General features: G+C 41.4%; 1 protein-coding gene across 6 annotated transcripts in view; it reads right to left on the minus strand.

Annotated features, from left to right (window-relative positions):
• The window catches only part of SMARCA2 (SWI/SNF related BAF chromatin remodeling complex subunit ATPase 2), a 176,040-nt gene that overhangs the window by 112,045 nt on the left and 43,971 nt on the right, over positions 1–20,024 (minus strand). For all 6 annotated transcript variants that reach the window (XM_082403619.1, XM_082403620.1, XM_082403616.1 and 3 more), the window contains exons 9-14: positions 18,773–18,943; positions 10,659–10,712; positions 4,931–5,061; positions 4,640–4,697; positions 2,418–2,518; positions 1,061–1,208 (exon numbers count right to left, since the gene is read on the minus strand). In XM_082403619.1, the coding sequence (XP_082259745.1) occupies positions 1,061–1,208; positions 2,418–2,518; positions 4,640–4,697; positions 4,931–5,061; positions 10,659–10,712; positions 18,773–18,943 (663 nt within the window). The remainder of the gene's footprint in view (positions 1–1,060; positions 1,209–2,417; positions 2,519–4,639; positions 4,698–4,930; positions 5,062–10,658; positions 10,713–18,772; positions 18,944–20,024) is intronic.

The following is a 20,024-nucleotide window of genomic DNA, read 5'->3' on the forward strand; positions in this document are numbered from 1 at the left end:
GGCCTAAAGCATATACTTCGTAAAGCATATTCCAAAGGTCCCTAATTTTACAGGATGTGAACAGGTATATGATATATGAAAAGAAAGTTTGGTAGTCAGAGAAATTTGGGAAATACAAAGTTAAAGTTATTTCACTGCAGGATGCTGATACGCAGTTACAGTTTACACATTTATTTTTGCAGAGCCCATGCGTGTGCTGACGCACACCATGGATTACAGAGAAGGGTCATTGCTAGAGTGCCCAGGTGTCTGGTTAGCTCGGGAAGTCCTGGGTGACACCTATGATCAGTGATAAGGGCCACTGTTCGTTCTCGTAAGTATCCAAATTTGGAGTAGTAAATTATACCGTAATCCAAGTTCTAGCTGATAGTATTTCCCATATTTATTTAACCACAGAACCTATTTTTTCCCTTTCTTTTTGAGGTCTATCTCATGGGACAAATGTTCCAAGGAACACACTTTGGGAAACACTGTGAAGTAGAAGGAGGTAAAAGACAGGAGCTGACCTCACTCCAGACAGGTCAAATGAAACACACGTTATGCTTACAGCCTAGCTGTCATCAAAGCAGGGTGGCTCACCACTCTACTGTGTCTTAAAAAAAAAAAAGCACGTAAATTAGTAGATAGCGACTCCTAGGTGGCTGAATCCATAGTGTTGAACTACAGACACCACTGAAATTTTTGAAGAAATACATACTTCATTTACTTCAAAAAAGAGGCACAGATGTTCCCTACACTCATAGAATGTGGCTGGGTTTTCCATTCTGAAGAGATCCATGGTAAAAGGGTTCCAAAAGTTAACCCAGGATTTCTGAAAACACAATCCATCCCAAAGCCATAGAAGAGAAAATGGGTACGCCCTAGGGAAGACGGTACAATGGAACACTCTCAAACAAGAATTACGGGCACAGTGGAGAGAATCGCCCTATTAGAAGCAACGCGACCCCAAATGTTTGCCATGGTCAACTCTCTGCAGCAATGGGCACGCGCACAACATACTCTAATCAAAATTAGGTAGCAGATTGAGACCTGCCAAGAAAACACACACCACGCCAGTTACCTGATAATGCTTCAGGGTCCCATTGATGAGGAGGGCCGACTGCTTCTCCACCCTCTCCGAGATGGCGTGGGCCACCGTGTAGTAGGACTGGGAGCCCCTGGCACTGTACTGCATACTGTACTCATCGTCCACGTCTTGCTTAGCGGTCCTGGGCCAGAGAAAGTGGAGGGTCACACACAGAGAAGTTGGTGCATGAATGGAGAGCCGAAAACAGCTGCAGGAAGTAGAGCTTTATTTATCACCTACTTCATGCCCGGCAGCTAAAACACATTATCTGTAATCCTCGTGAAAAGCAAGCAGGGTAGATGCTGTTGTTACCATCCCCACTTCATGCCTGTGGAGAACTTCAGGCTGAGAGAGCTTCACGAATTTGCCCAGGTCACATGAAAGGTGGTGGCGTCAGGATTTGAGCGCAGGCCCGCTCGACCTCAAGTGACTGCTATGAGCGTGAATCGTACACCTGCAGGTTCACACTTTGCCACTGAAGCTGTCCTAGGCCCTTGAAGTACAAAGATAAATCCTATCCACAGAACACTGCCTAAAACTTGGAAGACAGGTGGTGGTGGGGGGGGGGCAAAGGTGACATTAAAGAGACAGGAAAGAGGAGAGGTCATCTTCCATTTTCTATGCCTTGTTAACCGACTACTGTGTTATTCTACAGGCAGTGACGGGCCATGGAGGGGGGTCTTAAAAACCTTCAGTGAAGCAGCTGGGGCAGATGAATAAAAGAAAGGTTCCTGAAGTGGGCACACAGCCCTGGAATAAAAGGAGAAAATATTAGAATGTCTATTTCTGCTTTTTTTTTTTTTAAATCTCATCACTTTAAAATGTTCTATTTTGCATAGTGTTTCGCCACAGTTTTCTTCTAACACTAGAGCTACACAGGCAAAGAGCTGGGTAGCCCACTGATGTAGAGCTCGAGCAGAGTGAGGCATGGAGCTGGGCACTCAGGTCGGGGGACGGAGCAGGGGGTGCCGGGGTGTTTCAGAGGCTGGGCCGGGGGAGTCGGTGGCCGAGCAGCTGCTGCAACGAGGACGTTTCTCACTTGGGGTTCTGGGCGGGCGTTGGCGCCATTAAGGAAGGCAGGAAAGGCAGCCAGCTGGAGGGGCAGGTTTCACGTGGGACGGAAGCGCGTGACACGCGAGGAGCCCGGGAGCGAGGAAGTCATGAAGTGGGGGAGGGCGGAAGGGGGGAGCCGAGCAGCGGGACACTCTGGTGACCTCTGACGGCGGCGTTTCGAGCGGAGCACGGGCGTGAGGTCGGCTTCCTTCCTTAGACAAACTTCTCTAAAAGAAAATCCATAAAGCGCAACCCTCACGAAATGCATTTGCAAGAGACAAAACTCTGAGAGACATACTCGATGATCTGCTTAGCGTCCTTCTCGGAAACCTCTTCACTGTTTGGATCCAGAAGTATTTTCTCTTCCGTTTCCTGCCTACTGGACTCTTCCTCTTCATCCTGGGGAAGGAACAAAGATATGGGGGTGATTCCCTTTTAACGAGGGAATCCCTAGGCTTGGCGATTTCTGAAAAGAGAGTGAATAGTATTCTACTTCACAAGTGAGGTGCATACAACTGAGGGAGGACGTAAACTTAACCCTTACTTACACCAGGCAATACCTACCTCTCCATTGCTGTTTACATCACTGAATGAAAGAACAAAAGGAACCCTCTGAGGGTCCCCTGGAACCCTTGCTCCCAAGAATAAATATGTAAAAATCATGCCAGAAAGATGGATATTTATCATTATTTGGTCATCAGAGAGTCCTGTAGACCATATCTGCTCTTGCTAACTTAGTGACCTTCTATACCCTTCTCTCCAAAGCCAACTGAAGAGATCTTAGTATTGTCCTTCTCTCTGATGATGCCAGTGGGCCTTGGACGGTCCCACACGTCTTCACAGTGGAGAGACTGGAGCTTGTAAGCACATGGCCTTCTGTGTGTGCTTTCTGTGGCCACTTCACAGCCCACATTTCTGGCTATTTAGATTAAAACTGTCAATAACATGGCAAAGGATTCATCACCTCCCCACCTCTCAACTGTGTACTTTGTTCTGCTGGCCTGTTGAAAAGCTTCACTAAATATTCATAATGCCCACTACTACCCACTGGTGTTGAAGGCTGAATCTTTCCAGATAATCCAGGAGAATTTCCTTTAAAAGTAGGCTTAAAAAGAACCATGCTTTTCCATCGGGCTTGAATGAAACAATACAAGCTGACATGATAGTAATGTAGAAAATCAAATCTATGACCACAGATCACTGAGCCACAAGGGGTAAACTGAGGAGTTGGCACAGCTCCTTCACATCCAGGTGAGCACCGAGAGGGGACATGACTCGCCATGAGATGGGGACCTGGTCTCCGGACCCCCAGGTCAGAGTTCACTCTAGTCCCAGCTCTCTGGAGCTGTGTGCAGTTGCCAGTCTCAGGAGGGCACCTGTGGGTTGAGTAGCCTTCTTTACCTCATCTCTGTCCCTCCCTGGCTCTCAGACTCAATGAGAAGATTCTTCCAATGGATCATTTATGGGCCCATTCATCCGAGTAAACAAGAGACATTTTAAAAATTGATTTTGTAAGTTTCAAGTATCTCAGAGAAAGAGTAGCCTATAAAAAAAAAAAAAAAAAAGCATGCCTCCAAAAGTATTTGCTTGGTAACAGCATGCTTTTTTTCTAAAAAAAAAAGTAACTTCTGTTATCTTTCCTCTCTGCAAAACCAGTAAGTGTCCATGGTAGATTAATTTAGAAAACACAGGTCCACAAAACAGAAGAAAATAACAATGGTCTTAAAATTCTGGTGAACTGTTATTGGTAAGGCTGCTCTGCTCCGGCCATGGCATTCTTTGAACCAAGATTCCCCCACACTGGTAAACATCAGATTTAATGACTATACGCTAACAATGCTCTAATAAAGGAGATAAAAATCTTTTAATCCTTCTATTTGTAATTGTTAAGGATTTTAAAGTTGATCTAAAAGATACCTTTATTATTCCTTAATCTCCATTAAAAGTATTCAAGATCACCATTTTAGGTTCTGGATATATTGAGTATTCCTTCCAAAAGACTGAGAAATGTGGCTAACAAGTATGTCCAAAGAATTCAAGCAAGAATCACATTTAAAGAAAAAACCCAAGAGGATCAATAAACCCATTAAACCAAGTGCATGTTGCCCTTTTGGTCTAAGTTTCCAGACTTACAGCTTCAAACAGGCCCAAGGACTAAAGAACTTCAGACATTTTTTAGGCTGTTAACCCTCAGTGTAAATGACTTAGAAGCATGGAATTGCCTTTCCCAAAGTAATCCATCTCCAATTTTCCTCAGAAGACCTTTCTACCATCTCCAATTTAATGCCAGCTTCTCTTTTCTTGGTTTCAAATAAATTTAGAATTCACCAAGCTTCCACATTCGCCGGGAGCCCCCGAGAAGTCACTGTGCTACTAGTCATGCACCAGCAAAGCTCTGTCAAACCCTCAGCCCCAGCTGTCACCCGACGGCCAAAACTGGAGGACGAAGAGAAAGAAGGACACAGGTGCTTCCCCGTGAACTTTCCAGCCAATGAACTCCAAACAGAGATATATACGTACCTCCTCCTCATAATCAGAATCACTCTCTTCACTGTCCGATCTAGGGGCAACTTCGTAACTACAAGAAAAGGAGTGGGGAGGAAGAGGAGGCTTAGCTTTTTAAATCATAAAACTGTGTGTGTGCGTGTGTGTGTGTTTATACACAAATATATGGCACATTCTATGTACAAATGCAGGTAATAACTTTAAGCAGTTCAGCAAAGGTCATGCTGTTTTAGTTCCCAGATTCTACAAGGACCACAAAAACCTAAAAAGTCAAAGAACACCAATAATTCTGCTTTAGTGCCATACCCAGGATTCATTTCCAACCAGGCGTCCAGCTGACTTGCTTTGGGTGCTTCTGGGCCAAACAGGACCTTGCCGGTTTCTGTGTGAGTCACTTTGACAGGGAGGTCACTCATCTGGCTGCTCTCATCTATGGGCTAGAGAGGAGAAAAGACATAATGCCGCTTCGTGTTAAGACATTCACCCAATTCTGTGCTGGATGTTTCTCGGCCTTTTGGCTGCCCAGCATTTGAAATCCTTTCCCGCGATTAGAAATTTCATCACCTGATGAGTCCTGGTGGGAAGTGGGAGGTCACCTCCTACCAAAGAAACTGAAAACACTGGCCTCCCTTGCAGCAAAGGAACTGGCACAAGACCTAAGCTCCACCAGCTGGGCGCGTTCACCAAGGCTCTGAATTAGGACCTAGAAGGAAGCGGGGGCCAACAGGCACACTGGTAGGAGGGCAGACAACAGTGGCAGCAGTGCCAGTACAGTGGTATTGGCTGTGCCCACTCCCAAGGCCGGCCATGTCCTCACTAAGCAGCTGTAGGGTACACTACGGTAACATATCACTGAAATAATAGCGCAGTCCCCAGTCAGCTTCTCCAGGCTTCCAGGGTTCCGATGACTCACCCGATATCCTATTAATATGTTCCCTTCTTACTTAAATCAGGCAGAGTTGATTTTTGTCATTTGCAGCTAAGAACCCCCAACCCCCAAATAATCCCCTCCAGATAAGGACTACTGCAAAGTCATGGTTTCAGAGAGAATAATGGAAAAAAGGAAAAGGTATTGTAACTTGTATCATCTCATTATGGCTGGTTTGGCTTCTGCAGAAACAATGTCATTTATCCAAAACCAAACCACCAGGTACCAAGCCCAATCATGGGGACCTGTGATAAAGCAAAAGGCTCTGCTCATTGGAAATCTGGCAAATTGACCAAGTCTAAGCTGAAGTTCGTTATTAGACTCTCAACGAAAAATGGCTTGCTCAGAAAATTAAGAGAATAAGTGAAACTGCAGAGGCTGTGCTTAACCTACTTCAGAGAACGAACTGTTTAAAAAGGCCTAAAAATGGAGTAATCCTATGCAAATGAATGCTACTGATTACAGGGTGACTGTACTTCTAGGAGCAGACCCCCAGGTGAGACGTTTAGGCAACCCATTAATTCCAAAGAATTTTTTCTAAATTATTCTCATTTGGAGTTAAATTAAAATGATAGGAAAAGCAGTATACTGTAGGTTATCTTCTAATATCTTATAGGAAATGACCACCTCCTTCCCCCCAAATATTGGTTCTTTCCCCCTTCTCCCTTAACAAAGCACTGCCAGAATAAGAAACAATATATTAGCAATTATCCACAAACACAACCTTAAAAAAAAGAGAAGGCTTACTCCAGACATTTTTTCCTTTTATGTGTGCTGAAGCAATGCCTGTGAACACCGTTACTTTGCATGTCAAGACAATGCTTCTTCCTTATTAACGTAGAAGGTCATCTACACGCTCACGCGATAAAGTAGGAAATCTACCATTCGCTACCATCTCCCTTGGAAAAATCATATTCCATTATCTTGAACTATTATAATAGAGCTTGTTTTATTGTTTGTGTCATGCCTCAAAGAAAACTGGAAATCACTGTAGCTGGAATTAGAACTTTGGCAAAAACACTGAACGAGCACAGCAGAATGTAATCAGAACATTATTTCAAAACAAACCAGGTAAGACATCTACTTTGCCCACTTCAGCAAACAGAAAACACATGTGTTAAGATTAAAAAAAAAGTGTATGTCACAGGCCCAAGATCAGGAGCTTATTTTCCCAGGAGATAACATGAGATAAGAGAGCTATCACACTAACACGTTAAATCTCTCCCTGTGTGCTTATTAGTTACGGACTGATGTGAGGCATGCTTAAGTAAGGGTGGGTTTTTACAAATTAGAGTTGTTTCTAAGTGCTCTAATATATAGTATTCTTCCCCCATAACAGCCCACTGAGTGTTTCTTACACATTAGACATTTATCCTGATCTTTTCTTTCCTTGTGATGAATTATAGTGGTTAAGTAATATTTATTGTTCAAGAGATTTCTGCACAGAATAGTGGTTTCAACCTTTTTCCTGCCACCAGGCTGTTCACATTCATAATACGTCTCGTGTGCACTGCGATTCCAGAAGGGGAAGAGGCAACCCTCCACCCACCCCAATCCTCCAGGCAGATTTTTCAGAATCTGTGAAAGGAGAAGGAAGTTTGAAACAAACGCCCTTCCCATCCTGCTCCGGGGGGATGCCTGCTCGTGTGAATCACTGGCAGAGAACTTTTGAGTTTTCAGAGAAAAAAACATCCAATAAATCAATCATTGTATTCTCGTGATTCAGAATATTCGAAATACTAGGAAATAAAATTTAGAAATACGCTGATGAATCTACAAATAGAAGCTATAGGGTAAGCCTACAGAACATGGCAAAAAATAAGCTACCAAATACGCAAACTGTTTGGCTTACAGAGTTATGAAATTTCAAAGTAAATGAAGGAAACTGGGTCATATTTTCTGCTTCTGTATCATCGACGGGGAAAATGTAATTATAGAATCACTTAAGATTTTTACACATTCTGTATATTCATAAACACATGCTTATATGTGCACAGACAATTTCTGGAGTGGTACATAAGAAACTTAGTATCAGTTGATTGGCAGTCTGAGATGGAAGATTACTTTTCAGTGTACCCTTTCATACTATTCTAATTTTCTACCATGCTAATGTACTACTATTTTTACTTAAAAATGAATAGCAGAGAGAAACCATATGATCATCTCAATAGATGCAGAAAAAGCTTTTGACAAAATTCAACACCCATTTATGATAAAAACCCTCCAGAAAGTAGGCATAGAGGGAACTTACCTCAACATAATAAAGGCCTTATATGACAAACCCACAGCCAACAGCGTTCTCAATGGTGAACAACTGAAACCATTTCCCCTAAGATCAGGAACAAGACAAGGTTGTCCACTCTCACCACTATTGCTCAACATAGTTTTGGAAGTTTTAGCCACAGCAATCAGAGAAGAAAAAGAAATGAAAGGAATCCAAATCGGAAAAGAAGAGGTAAAGCTGTCACTGTTTGCAGATGACATGATACTATACATAGAGAATCCTAAAGATGCTACCAGAAAACTACTAGAGCTAATCAACGAATCTGGTAAAGTAGCAGGACACAAAATTAATGCACAGAAATCTTTTGCATTCCTATATACATTAATGATGAAAAATCTGAAAGAGAAATTAAGGAAACACTCCCACTTACCACTGCAACAAAAAGAATAAAATACCTAGGAATAAACCTACCTAAGGAGACAAAAGACCTGTATGCAGAAAACTATCAGACACTGATGAAAGAAATTAAAGATGATACAAACAGATGGAGAGATGTACCATATTCTTGGATTGGAAGAATCAACATTGTGAAAATGACTATACTTCCCAAAGCAATCTACAGATTCAATGCAATCCCTATCAAACTACCAATGGCATTTTTCACAGAACTAGAACAAAATATTTCACAATTTGTATGGAAACACAAAAGACCCCGAATAGCCAAAGTGATCTTGAGAAAGAAAAACAGAGCTGGAGGAATCAGGTTCCCTGACTTCAGCCTATACTACAAAGCTACAGTAATCAAGACAGTATGGTACTGGCACAAAAACAGAAATATAGATCAATGGAACAGGATAGAAAGCCCAGAGATAAACCCACGCACATGTGGTCACCTTATTTTTGATAAAGGAGGCAAGAATATACAATGGAGAAAAGACAGCCTCTTCAATAAGTGGGGCTGGGAAAACTGGACAGCTACATGTAAAAGAATGAAATCAGAACAGTCCCTAACACCATACTCAAAAATAAACTCAAAATGGATTAAAGACCTAAATGTAAGGCCAGACACTATCAAACTCTTAGAGGAAAACATAGGCAGAACACTCTATGACATAAATCACAGCAAGATCCTTTTTGACCCAGCTCCTAGAGAAACTGGAAATAAAAACAAAAATAAACAAATGGGACCTAATGAAACTGAAAAGCTTTTGCACAGCAAAGGGAACCATAAACAAGACGAAAAGACAACCCTAAGAATGGGAGAAAATAGTTGCAAATGAAGCAATTGACAAAGGATTAATCTCCAAAATTTACAAGCAGCTCATGCAACTCAATATCAAAAAAACAAACAACCCAATCCAAAAATGGGCAGAAGACCTAAACAGACATTTCTCCAAAGAAGATAGACAGATGGCCAACAAACACATGAAAGAATGCTTAACATCACTAATCATTAGAGAAATGCAAATCAAAACTACAATGAGGTATCACCTCACACTGGTCACAATGGCCATCACCAAAAAATCTACCAACAATAAATGCTGGAGAGGGTGTGGAGAAAAGGGAACCCTCTTGCACTGTTGGTGGGAATGTAAATTGATACAGCCACTATGGAGAACAGTATGGAGGTGCCTTAAAAAACTAAAAATAGAACTACTATACAACCCAGCAGTCCCACTACTGGGCATATACCCTGAGAGAACCATAATTCAAAAAGAGTCATGTACCACAATGTTCATTGAAGCTCTATTTACAATAGCCAGGACATGGAAGCAACCTAAGTGTCCATCGACAGATGAATGGATAAAGAAGATGCGGCACATATATACAATGGAATATTACTCAGCCATAAAAAGAAATGAAATTGAGTTATTTGCAGTGAGGTGGATGGACCTAGAGTCTGTCATACAGAGTGAAGTCAGTCAGAAAGAGATAAACAAATACCGTATGCTAACACATATATATGGAATCTAAGAAGAAAAAATGGTCATGAAGAACCTAGGGGCAGGACAGGAATAAAGACACAGACCTACTAGAGAATGGACTTGAGGACATGGGGAGGGGGAAGGGTAAGCTGTGACAAAGTGAGAGAGTGGCATGGACATATATACACTACCAAATGTAAAATAGATAGCTAGTGGGAAACAGCCGCATAGCACAAGGAGATCAGCTCGGTGCTTTGTGACCACCTAGAGGGGTGGGATAGGGAGGGTGGAAGGGAGGGAGATGAAGAGGGAAGCGATATGGGGATATATGTATATGTATAACTGATTCACTTTGTTATAAAGCAGAAACTAACACACCACTGTAAAGCAATTATACTCCAATAAAGATGTTAAAAAAAAGAAAGAAAGATAAACAAATACCATATGCTAACACATATATATGGAATCTAAAAAAAAAAAAAGAAAAAAAAAGGTTCTGAAGAACCTAGGGGCAGGACAGGAATAAAGACGCAGATGTAGAGAATGGACTTGAGGACACAGGGAAGGGGAAGGGGAAGCTGGGACGAAGTGAGAGAGTGGCATGGACATATATACACTACCAAATGTAAAATAGGTAGCTAGTGGGAAGCAGCCACATAGCACAGGGAGATCAGCTCAGTGCTTTGTGACCACCTAGAGGGGTGGGATAAGGAGGGTGGGAGGGAGATGTAAGAGGGAGGAGATATGGGGATATATGTATATGTATAGCTGATTCACTTTGTTGTAAAGCAGAAACTAATACACCATTGTAAAGCAATTATACTCCAATAAAGATGTTAAAAAAAAAATGAATAGCAGAGCACAAAATAAAATCAGTATACACAGAGAATGGTGCAGCAGGGTATGGCAGGGTATCATTCAACAGAACACAGCAGAAATGGATGCAAAATCCCTTACCTCTCCATCTGGTCCCAGGGCAGACTCCTCCCCCTCAGCATTCTCTTCAGCCTTCTGCAAAACAATGTCAAATGTTACGTGTAAACCAAGAAAGTGGGTACAGGAAGGACCTCATGGCAACTTGGTGGTATATAACAGTAATTCATTACTGCTTATCATCATCCAACAAAGCTTAGGAATTAATGCCTTTTCTTTGTGTTTCTCTTCACTCTCTGAGACAAGACAAACTGCGTACTTTATTGGCAAGTTGCAGGGAGTCAGCAAAAGCCAGGTGTGACTCAGGCCTGGCCCACTAGAGATGGGTGGACTGTGTCTTCCAGGACCCAAACAGCTTAAGATGTGGCAGCATCGGGACAGAGGTCAGAATCCCAAATGTCCTTGTGTTTGGCACTATGAAGACAAATCCTGACGTAATCAGCTCAATTTTCCCATTCCCTTAGCAAGTTTTCTAAAAATGTCCCCTCAAGAATGAATTCTGAACCGCTCTTGGGTGATAAAAATACAAAATCATACAAAATTCTGTGAGTTCTCTGAATTTTTATCATTCTACCTAATTGGCTTTCATAATATACAGTATTTCCACAGTGGGTATATGGGGAAATTTGATGCAGATACTGTGATCTCATGAAAAATTCTGTCATCCTCCATTTCTTAAATATTCCAATATCTTAGCCCATTAACCTTTATGTGCCTCAAAGGCAGCCTAAATGAAAAGCTAGGATTATGTCACATTTTGTACATACCGGAGAGAGACAGAGAGAGCCTCATCTGCAAGAAACACAAAATAGTCTAAAATTTCTTACATTTATAACGACCTCTTCGACAAGTGAAATCCTTAACATCACCTTTACAGAATCCTTAAAGTTATTCTGTGTGGTGTGATTAGAAGAAAAACAAACAAACAAACTTTAGTCATTTCCTTTATCAAGACATTTAAGAAAATGAGCTTTCCTCCCCTGAGCTCTTTAGTTAACTAAAAATATACATAATGATACAGAATCAATATTAACTCCACTTTGTTTACTTAAGGCATTGATTGTGTAATACATTTTTGCTTCCCATGAAAATAACTCAGTTGTCTCTTGACAAAACAGCTTTTACAGAAAATGTTTAGTGTTGAAAATCCAGCCTTTTGTCCATACTGAAGAAGGGCAGTTCCCATAAATGTCTGAAATTTTTAAGTTGTTTGATAATTTTCTTGCAAAAAATACATGTATATAAGTATGCCAAAGCACAAGGCATAAAAAATGTAGCACTTCTACCAAAGAGTAGGAAATGAAATGCTCTCCTTGGTTATGATTTCCCAAGAATTTAATTTTCTATTTATGCCACCCCAAACTGAAAATATTTACAAGCTCAAAAGAAATGACCATCACGGAAAAGCATCTCTATGTCTGGGCTAGGGATCCAGAGAACAATGGCAGAAAGGCTCAGAAAAGGAACCATCCCTGCTACCAGCCTCCCTGAAGATTTCATTTTTGGAATTCTCAGGCACTATATTCAGGCACCTCTTTTAATTAATGGGAGAAAGTCAATTAATCCCACCATTCTTTCCATACAAATCAGAAATTAGCTACAAATTTGGCCAACAAAGAAAATCAGATGAGACCATGAATAAGCCAATTTCCAATATCTAGCTAGTGGAACTGGATCACTATTTCAATGAATAGTACATTAAAAAGCTTGAAGGACCATAAATAACAGAATCAAAACTATTCTAAAGAATACTCTTCTGTGAATATGCTATAGACTAGATAGGGTGCTATCTAAAAACTGCCTCATAATCAGGCCTTTCCATTACTTAAAATCCTCTAAACTAATTTTAAAATTTCTATCTGGTATCAAATTTGAGAAGCAATGTAATACCAGACTTAAGAAAGTTGGCTCTGGAATTAGATGAACTGCGTTTGAATGCCAGCTCTGTCACTAAGTGCAAGAGTACTTAGCTGTGTGATCTCGAGCAAGTCTCTGTGTCTTGGTTCTCTCTTCTGTAAAACAGGGACAGTAGCGGTCCCTACCTCATGGGGCTGCTGCAGGACTGGATCACTATTTCAAGATGTACAATCCAATGTTACATGTAATATCCACTGAGAGTGTCAATTTCCACAATGTAAAAGAATCAATGATAGTCCAAGGGCTATTCTTTTATGTCTATATAAAACTGGCTATAGCACTGTCTGAAAGCTGCTTCATAAGGTTACGAAGTCAGGGATTTCTGTCTGTTTTGTTCACTCATGTATTCCCACACCTACAAGGGGTCCTGGCACTTAAAAGGCACTAAATAAATATTTGAAGGATGAATGAATGAATGAATGAATGCACCAAGAACAACACTTTCCACTTAGCATACACACAATCAATTATCATTATTTTAATTAGGTGACAATATACGTGCAAGTCATAAAAGAGTTAAGAGCACACACACGTTCCTCACTGAACTGGTGCTCTATGAGACTTCCCTTGCGTGCCCTGTACTTATACCTGGTTCGGCTATGTCATTCTAGGAGGTGGAAGCCAGATGGCAGTCTACTCTACAGCAAGAGGTGTCAAGTTCTCCCATCATGCTTTGAATTCCTTCAGTTTGGGGACAATCTCTGGTTGGTATGCTTTCAGAAACCCACATTCTCACATCAAACTAGTGCTTAACCCTCGATTCTCTTCCCCTGCCAAAATTCCCTTTGTGTGTTGCTCAAGATCAACTCCAAACAGACTGTGACCGGTACTGCGATACTGGAGTAACCTGGGACAGACTCTGAGCACCTGGTGGGATGGCTTGCGGCTGATGTGGCCACGGCTGCCTGAGAGAGTTTCATATACAGTGAGTCTGCAGCACGTGACTGCAAACACATCCTATCAATATTGCCGGCTGATGCCTGAGCTTATTTCCACTGATTAAAACAAACACAAAAAAACAAAACCGACTGCAGTTCATCCACTAATCAGGAATAAGCAACTCTGTACTGGCTTCTTCCTACCCACAAAGAGTTGAGAACTAATTACCCTCATGGGGGTGGGGGGAGGGAGGAATGTAATTATGGAATCGGATGTGAAGCAAATTACTCCTAACGAAAGACAATTTGGCTTCCTGGTTAAAGCCGATGTCAATTCATACCCTGCCTTCAGGAATGTTCATGAACAAAGCTATGTGCACAGCTATCCACTTTCCTTGCAGAGGCTGTATAAAATAATCAACAACACGGTGAGGAGGGAAAGGAATCCCCAAACATGAAAACCCTGTGGAAGCTGAATTCAAGAAAATGGGCCTCAGTGGGGTACTTTATGCAGATTACCACAACATATGACACAGCCTCACTCTGTAAAGAAAACAGCTTTGTATCAAATATTTTACAATCTATATTATAAAGTGAACACAGTTTATCCCCCCAGCAGGTGTTGTTATAATATGCTGAAACATCATTCAAATGTGTCTGCATCTTAAAGACTCATTCTGCTTCGAGGGAAACCTAAGATTTTCAGAAACCACTTGGGTTATTTTTACTGTCACTTAAGAGGACCTGTGAGCATTTAGATAGGTGATCAGGCAATAAAAAAATACCCAAAAATATCAAATTAACAGGCAATTGCACATTACTTAAGTTGTGCCTTGCAGAGAAAACCAATTCCAACATTTTGACTCAAGTAACTGGTCAATCCAGTTAAGCTGGACTTGGATCCAAATTTCTGGTTTCACCCATTTTGACACTGAACTTATCAAATAAATCTAACCATCACGGCATTGTGTTCACCTACCTTTACAATAGTCACTACACTCAAATGCGCAGAATTGCCTTAGAACCTTTCTTTCACCTACAAAAATCTCCTTGTGGAGGAAAACTGCAATAAGCTAATCATCTTCGGGGAAAAGAGACAAAAGAATTGAGAAGGAGTGGAGAGTAACTTGAATTTAAAATAAATGCCTCAATAACATTACTACTTCGCATTTGATGCTCTTTTCACTGAAAATTATACCAAGGGGCTTTTCTCTAATTGTTGGCTATCTAAAAGAAAAAGAAAAACACATTTCCTATCACTATATTGACCAATATACTATGCCAGAAAGGTCCCCCCTCCAAAACATCACAGATTCACGTGTAACAGTGTTTGATGAGAGAGAAAGAGAATAGAATAAGTTTCAGAAAGAAAGACCATGATGAAAAAGACATTTGACACAGCACTCCCCCATGGATTCTCTATGGTCTCATTAGTATCATGGGTTTCCAAGAAATGTCACAATAAATACCAAGAGTGTAGTTCTGTTGGTATACACCCCAGTGAAAGATTTGGGGGAAGGGGATTAAATACTTTATACTTTATTTCTGGCCTGAAGTCAATAGCTGGGGAAGCTGAACCTCTTAAATGACCAGACTTTTCAGCAGTAGGTTTGGGGGCAGGGGGCTGGCATGGGCTCCCAACCACAGCTTAAGGAAAGACATACCCTAAATCTCTGTAAGAAATACCTTATTGTTTGGATATTATAGGCCAAATAATTAGAAAATTCTCTTTGTAGGATCTGGGGAGAAAGAGGGAAGGAGAGTCTGCCAAAAATAAGAAATCCTCATTTCCCACTGCAGGCCTCAACAGCCAAGGAGCCTGTCGTTGTCCTAAAAGACACTCTACCTAATAATATCTAATCGATCCTCACCTAGAAAAAAATGGTGGCCATTTATTTTCTCAACACCACAGAGAACATATAGTAAGGGGAAAAAGATTTTATTTTCAGAAAAACCTATAACCACATTTCAACAATCATGATCCTCCATCTATACCACAGAATTGATTGATAAAATAACTAATATTTACTGAGCACTTACTATGTCCCAGGGAGCGTTCTAAGTGCTTTAGATAAACTTTCCTATGTGATCCTCACAACAAATCTAGGCTACAGGTCCTGTTCCTATCACCTTCTTACAGATCAAGAGACTGAAGCACTGGGTAATAGATCTCTTAATGAAATATCCTACAAGGGAATAACAGCAAATTAGTATTCTACGTTTTCTTATGCAGTTATGAATTTAAGAGATTGCGTACCAATGTGCTTTAGACAGTAGTCCAATTTCATAAGTTAGCATGTTCAATCCTATTTGTGCACAACGCCATTTCAACCTGGGGTCCCCCAGTAGATATAAGAGAACTCGCATGGCAGAGGATGGAGACCTCCAGGTCATGCTAAGTACCCATAACAGTGTATTCACCTTGTCACACTGCAGAGACTGCTGTCACCTAATTAGATATTTCAATACTTGAAAAATTATTCCTCCTCTAACACTTAAGTAGATACATAGAGCTTATTTCTTTTTCTTCCACTTCAAGGGCATTAATGGAAGGCAAGGTTGAGATCGAGAAGTTTCAGAATGATTTATAAATGTATACTTCATAGAAGCGGCTCTAACGGTGAGAAGAGAAAAACTAAGCAAGGTCCTGAGAGGTTAAAGGAAATCCACTCTATTATTCACTAACACCAAGTAAACCTGATCAACTCCCCAAGAAAGAAAAAGGCCTTCTCTGTTACACCAGGGCAATTCCTGAAAAAATGATACACTAGTTTAACACAGAGTAAAAAAGTAGCCCTTTTCCAGTTAAACTGCAAGGTCCACCATACTTATCTTTGACGGCACAGTTCTTGAAGTTACCTGTATCTTGTCCTACAAGTGTTGCCACCAGTTCAATGCTATTAGTTCACTGAGTAAAGAAGCTTTCTCAAAACAAAGATTTAGGGATGCCTTACTTAATTAGAAAAAAAAGCAAAACAAAACCTGCAGATAGGTACAGCATGATTATTCACTTCTATGGGAAATGCTGAAAGGGACAGCACAGAATTTTTAAGTGTCCGCATGCAGGTTCCCTCCCTGACAGAGAAGCTGGAACAAACAACTCTCGCAATCATTCACTCTAATGGAGGGGAGAAGAACTCCAGGTAATCCAGAGTGTCAAATAATCAGCTTTTGAAAGCATCCATTTTCTTTGCACTTGAATTAAGGTACATCTAAAATTGGGTAACTCACTCTGAACTAAGTCTTAAAACCCCGTGAGAGAGTTTTCAGGAAGGACTAGGAAGGAGCCCAGTTTCTTTTTGTCCTTTCTTTATCCAAGGTCTCCCAGCAAGATGGCTCAGGAAGGAAATACGGCCTGATCTCCTTGGTCCTACTGAGGGCAGGGGGAGCTCAGACGCGAGGCATCCCGAGAGCATGCCGGGGAGGAGGGAGAGGGCTGCTAATAAACTACTAATTCTGCACATTCCGTCATGTGAGCCCATCAGCGGAAGATGTCCAGATAAAGCCACCAGGCAGACTGGAGTCGCTTGGGTACCTATTATTCATTTGCCAGGAAACCAGGCCCCAGTTTTACTCCCCGCCTTCCTTCACAGCATTCATTACAGTTTATAATTATATACTCGGGTGCATATTTGATTAATGTCTGTCTGTCTCTCTCTCTAATTAATTAAGAGGGCAAGAGTGCTTTTCCTCACCGCTTGCACTCTCTCTCCCCCAGCATCTAGCATCCTGCCTAGATCATAGTAAGTGTTCAGTTAATATTTGCTGAGCAAATACATGAAACAGAAAGAATAAGTGCTATTAGCAAACCTGAAAGCAAGAGTTTGGTGGTAGAGAGTCAACCTACAGATGATACAGTGTTGGCAGCACCATGAAAAATACTGACAGGTTCCTGCTCTGTACAGATCAACATAAAAATAAAGGCATAATCATTACAACTCAATTATGTATCTTTCTTTGCCTATGATGATATAACAATCTAATACTATTGCAGCAATCCATTAATTAAAAGCCATTAGCTCATACCTGAGCCATTAGCTTTTAATCACAAAGAAACACAGACTACGAATGGTAGTACTAAAAACACTAACAGTGACCTTTGTGTGACAGCCTCTGCAAAATATGCCTCAGGCTCAGGAAAAATGAAAATGGCCATTTCATGGGGTCCACCTATGGAATATGACAGAACTGTTATCTGCTTGCCATGTGCCAAATTTAAGTCAGAAATTGGGAGCTGGAATTTTGCAAAGTCTATAACGCGACCTTGACAGGAAAATGAGGTATTCCTCACCAAAGAAATGTCGAAATGCAAGCCCTGACTCATCCCTTGTTCACCTTCACAATAAGGGAAGCTATCTTATACTAAAGAAATCAGGTGCAGAAGGCACCTTTTCAATCACTTATTCCTCCTCCTTAATTATGAAACAGGTATGAGAATTCAGGAGCCATGAAATTAATTATTTTTTTGGAAAACATTTAGTTCAATTATTCAGTGCAGAGAAGAAATGATTAAATATTACCAATCCTCAATCTTCACAATTCTAACGAAGACTTCCTGTTGATGTTTATACCTGGGCCAATCAGAACTGACCGTGAAAACAAAATATCCACCGAGAACTATATTAGCAGACTACTTAAGCTTCAAAGAGGCTCTATATTTACAGGTCTTCAAAGGGAAGCAGGTTACCCTTGAATTGAGATATAGTATCCGCAGAGTAGAGATTCTAAATCTTACCCTTCGTTTCTCATGATAAATTGGATTATTTTACATAAGACTATTTACTGTTTTCTGTAATGACCTAAAACCCTGACTTGCACATTTACCTTAGTGTAAAACCGGGGCAGCTGAACCGAGTGAACAATCTTGGCATTGCTGTCTGTCCAAAGAAACAGGCTGAAATATGTTCTAAAAGTATCCCAAAGCTATCTCTTCCATCTTCCTCTGGCTCCTTTCAATCTGAACACACAGCATTTTCGTCTTCATTTTCACTCCAGTTTCTTAACTCAGCAGTCTCCTGCCTCGCTGGCATTGCACTTGAGCAAACATTTCTTTGTGCCCATGGTTTTCCTTTTCCTACCGACCGTGTGTACTTAGTTTCTGAATACTGTGTGAAACAGTGGCAATACGAACCAAATATACATCCTGTCCATCATGCTCCCATCTCCAATATGTTGCCTAGGACACCTAGTACATCAACCCATTTATATCAGCAATGTTTGCAATATACTCATCTAAGTCTCCCATTAGTGTAGTAGGAAGTACTCGTTAAAGGGCAAGACGTGCCTAAAACTGGTCGGCGACCACACATTCCCCAGCTCAGCCACAGCCACTCATGTGCTCACCTTCCTCTTCCTCCTCCTCTTCTTCTTCTCTTTGGCCGCCTGGGCTTGCTTGTGCTCCCAAACCAGATTAGTCAGGTTGGCCACATACTCATCGGTCTGCTGCAAAAGGTACGCTAAACGCCTATCTTTCTTTTGATCGATCAGTTTCCTATAGCCCTCTTCATCTTCAGCCTATTAAGGAAAGAAGAGCGTGATCAGAACATGATAAAAGTTTGCGGATGACACCTTTTCCCACTCATCCCTCCCCTTGATGGTCTGAACTTCGGTGGTGCGCGCAGCAAACCGTATGATTCCGGCCACCCGAGTTCTCGCACCCTGTCTGGGACTGGGGAACACACGGAGGTACGATGCCTACATCCCGGGACACCAGAGTTCACGGCAAGGTCAACACACATAACCATGCTATTTATGTGGTGTGATCAAGCACTCTGAGCCAACTTTTCATTCTTTTGTGTTTCTTTAACTGCGCAAAAAGTGTTAAATTTGAGGATTCACCATCTGAAACTTATTCTTAACTTTATACTTTGGAAAGTGTCAAATATAATCAAAAGTAGAGAAGGTAGTATAATCTCTCATATAACCAACACCAAGTAACAAAAATTAACTCCCCATGACTCCCGTTTGTTTCGCTGCAGCCCTTCCCCCACCTCCTCCCTGCAATCCCAAACTGGATTGTCCCGAAGCAAATTCCAGACATAATAGCTTTTCATTCATAAATATTTCAATAAGTACTTCCAGAGGCAAGGAACTGAATAGGTTTTGAACAAATAACTTCTTATACTTAAAAGCATTACAAGGACTTCCCTGGTGGTGCAGTGGTTAAGAATCCGCCTGCCAACGCAGGGGACACGGGTTCGAGTCCTGGTCTGGGAAGATCCCACATGCCGCGGAGCAACTAAGCCCGTGCGCCACAACTACTGAGCCCGCATGCCTCAACTACTGAAGCCCGCGCGCCTAGAGGCCGTGCTCCGCAACAGAGAGAAGCCCGCGCACCACAACCAAGAGTAGCCCCCGCTCGCCGCAACTAGAGAAAGCCCGCGCTCAGCCACGAAGACCCAACGCAGCCAAAAATACATAAATAAATAAATAAATAAATTTATAAAAAATGTGGTTGATAGGAAAGGTCACACTGGGAGGGATTTTGGTCACAGGTCGGCACTGCATGATGGGCCCAGATGACTGGAGACAAGTCATTAGCACCGGAAGCCTAATAGTGCTGAGCCATAAAACAGACACAGTACTTCCCACTTCT

Source organism: Balaenoptera borealis (genome assembly GCF_965194805.1).
Source record: "Balaenoptera borealis genome assembly, chromosome: 8".
In the NCBI taxonomy this organism is placed as follows: domain Eukaryota; kingdom Metazoa; phylum Chordata; class Mammalia; order Artiodactyla; family Balaenopteridae; genus Balaenoptera; species Balaenoptera borealis.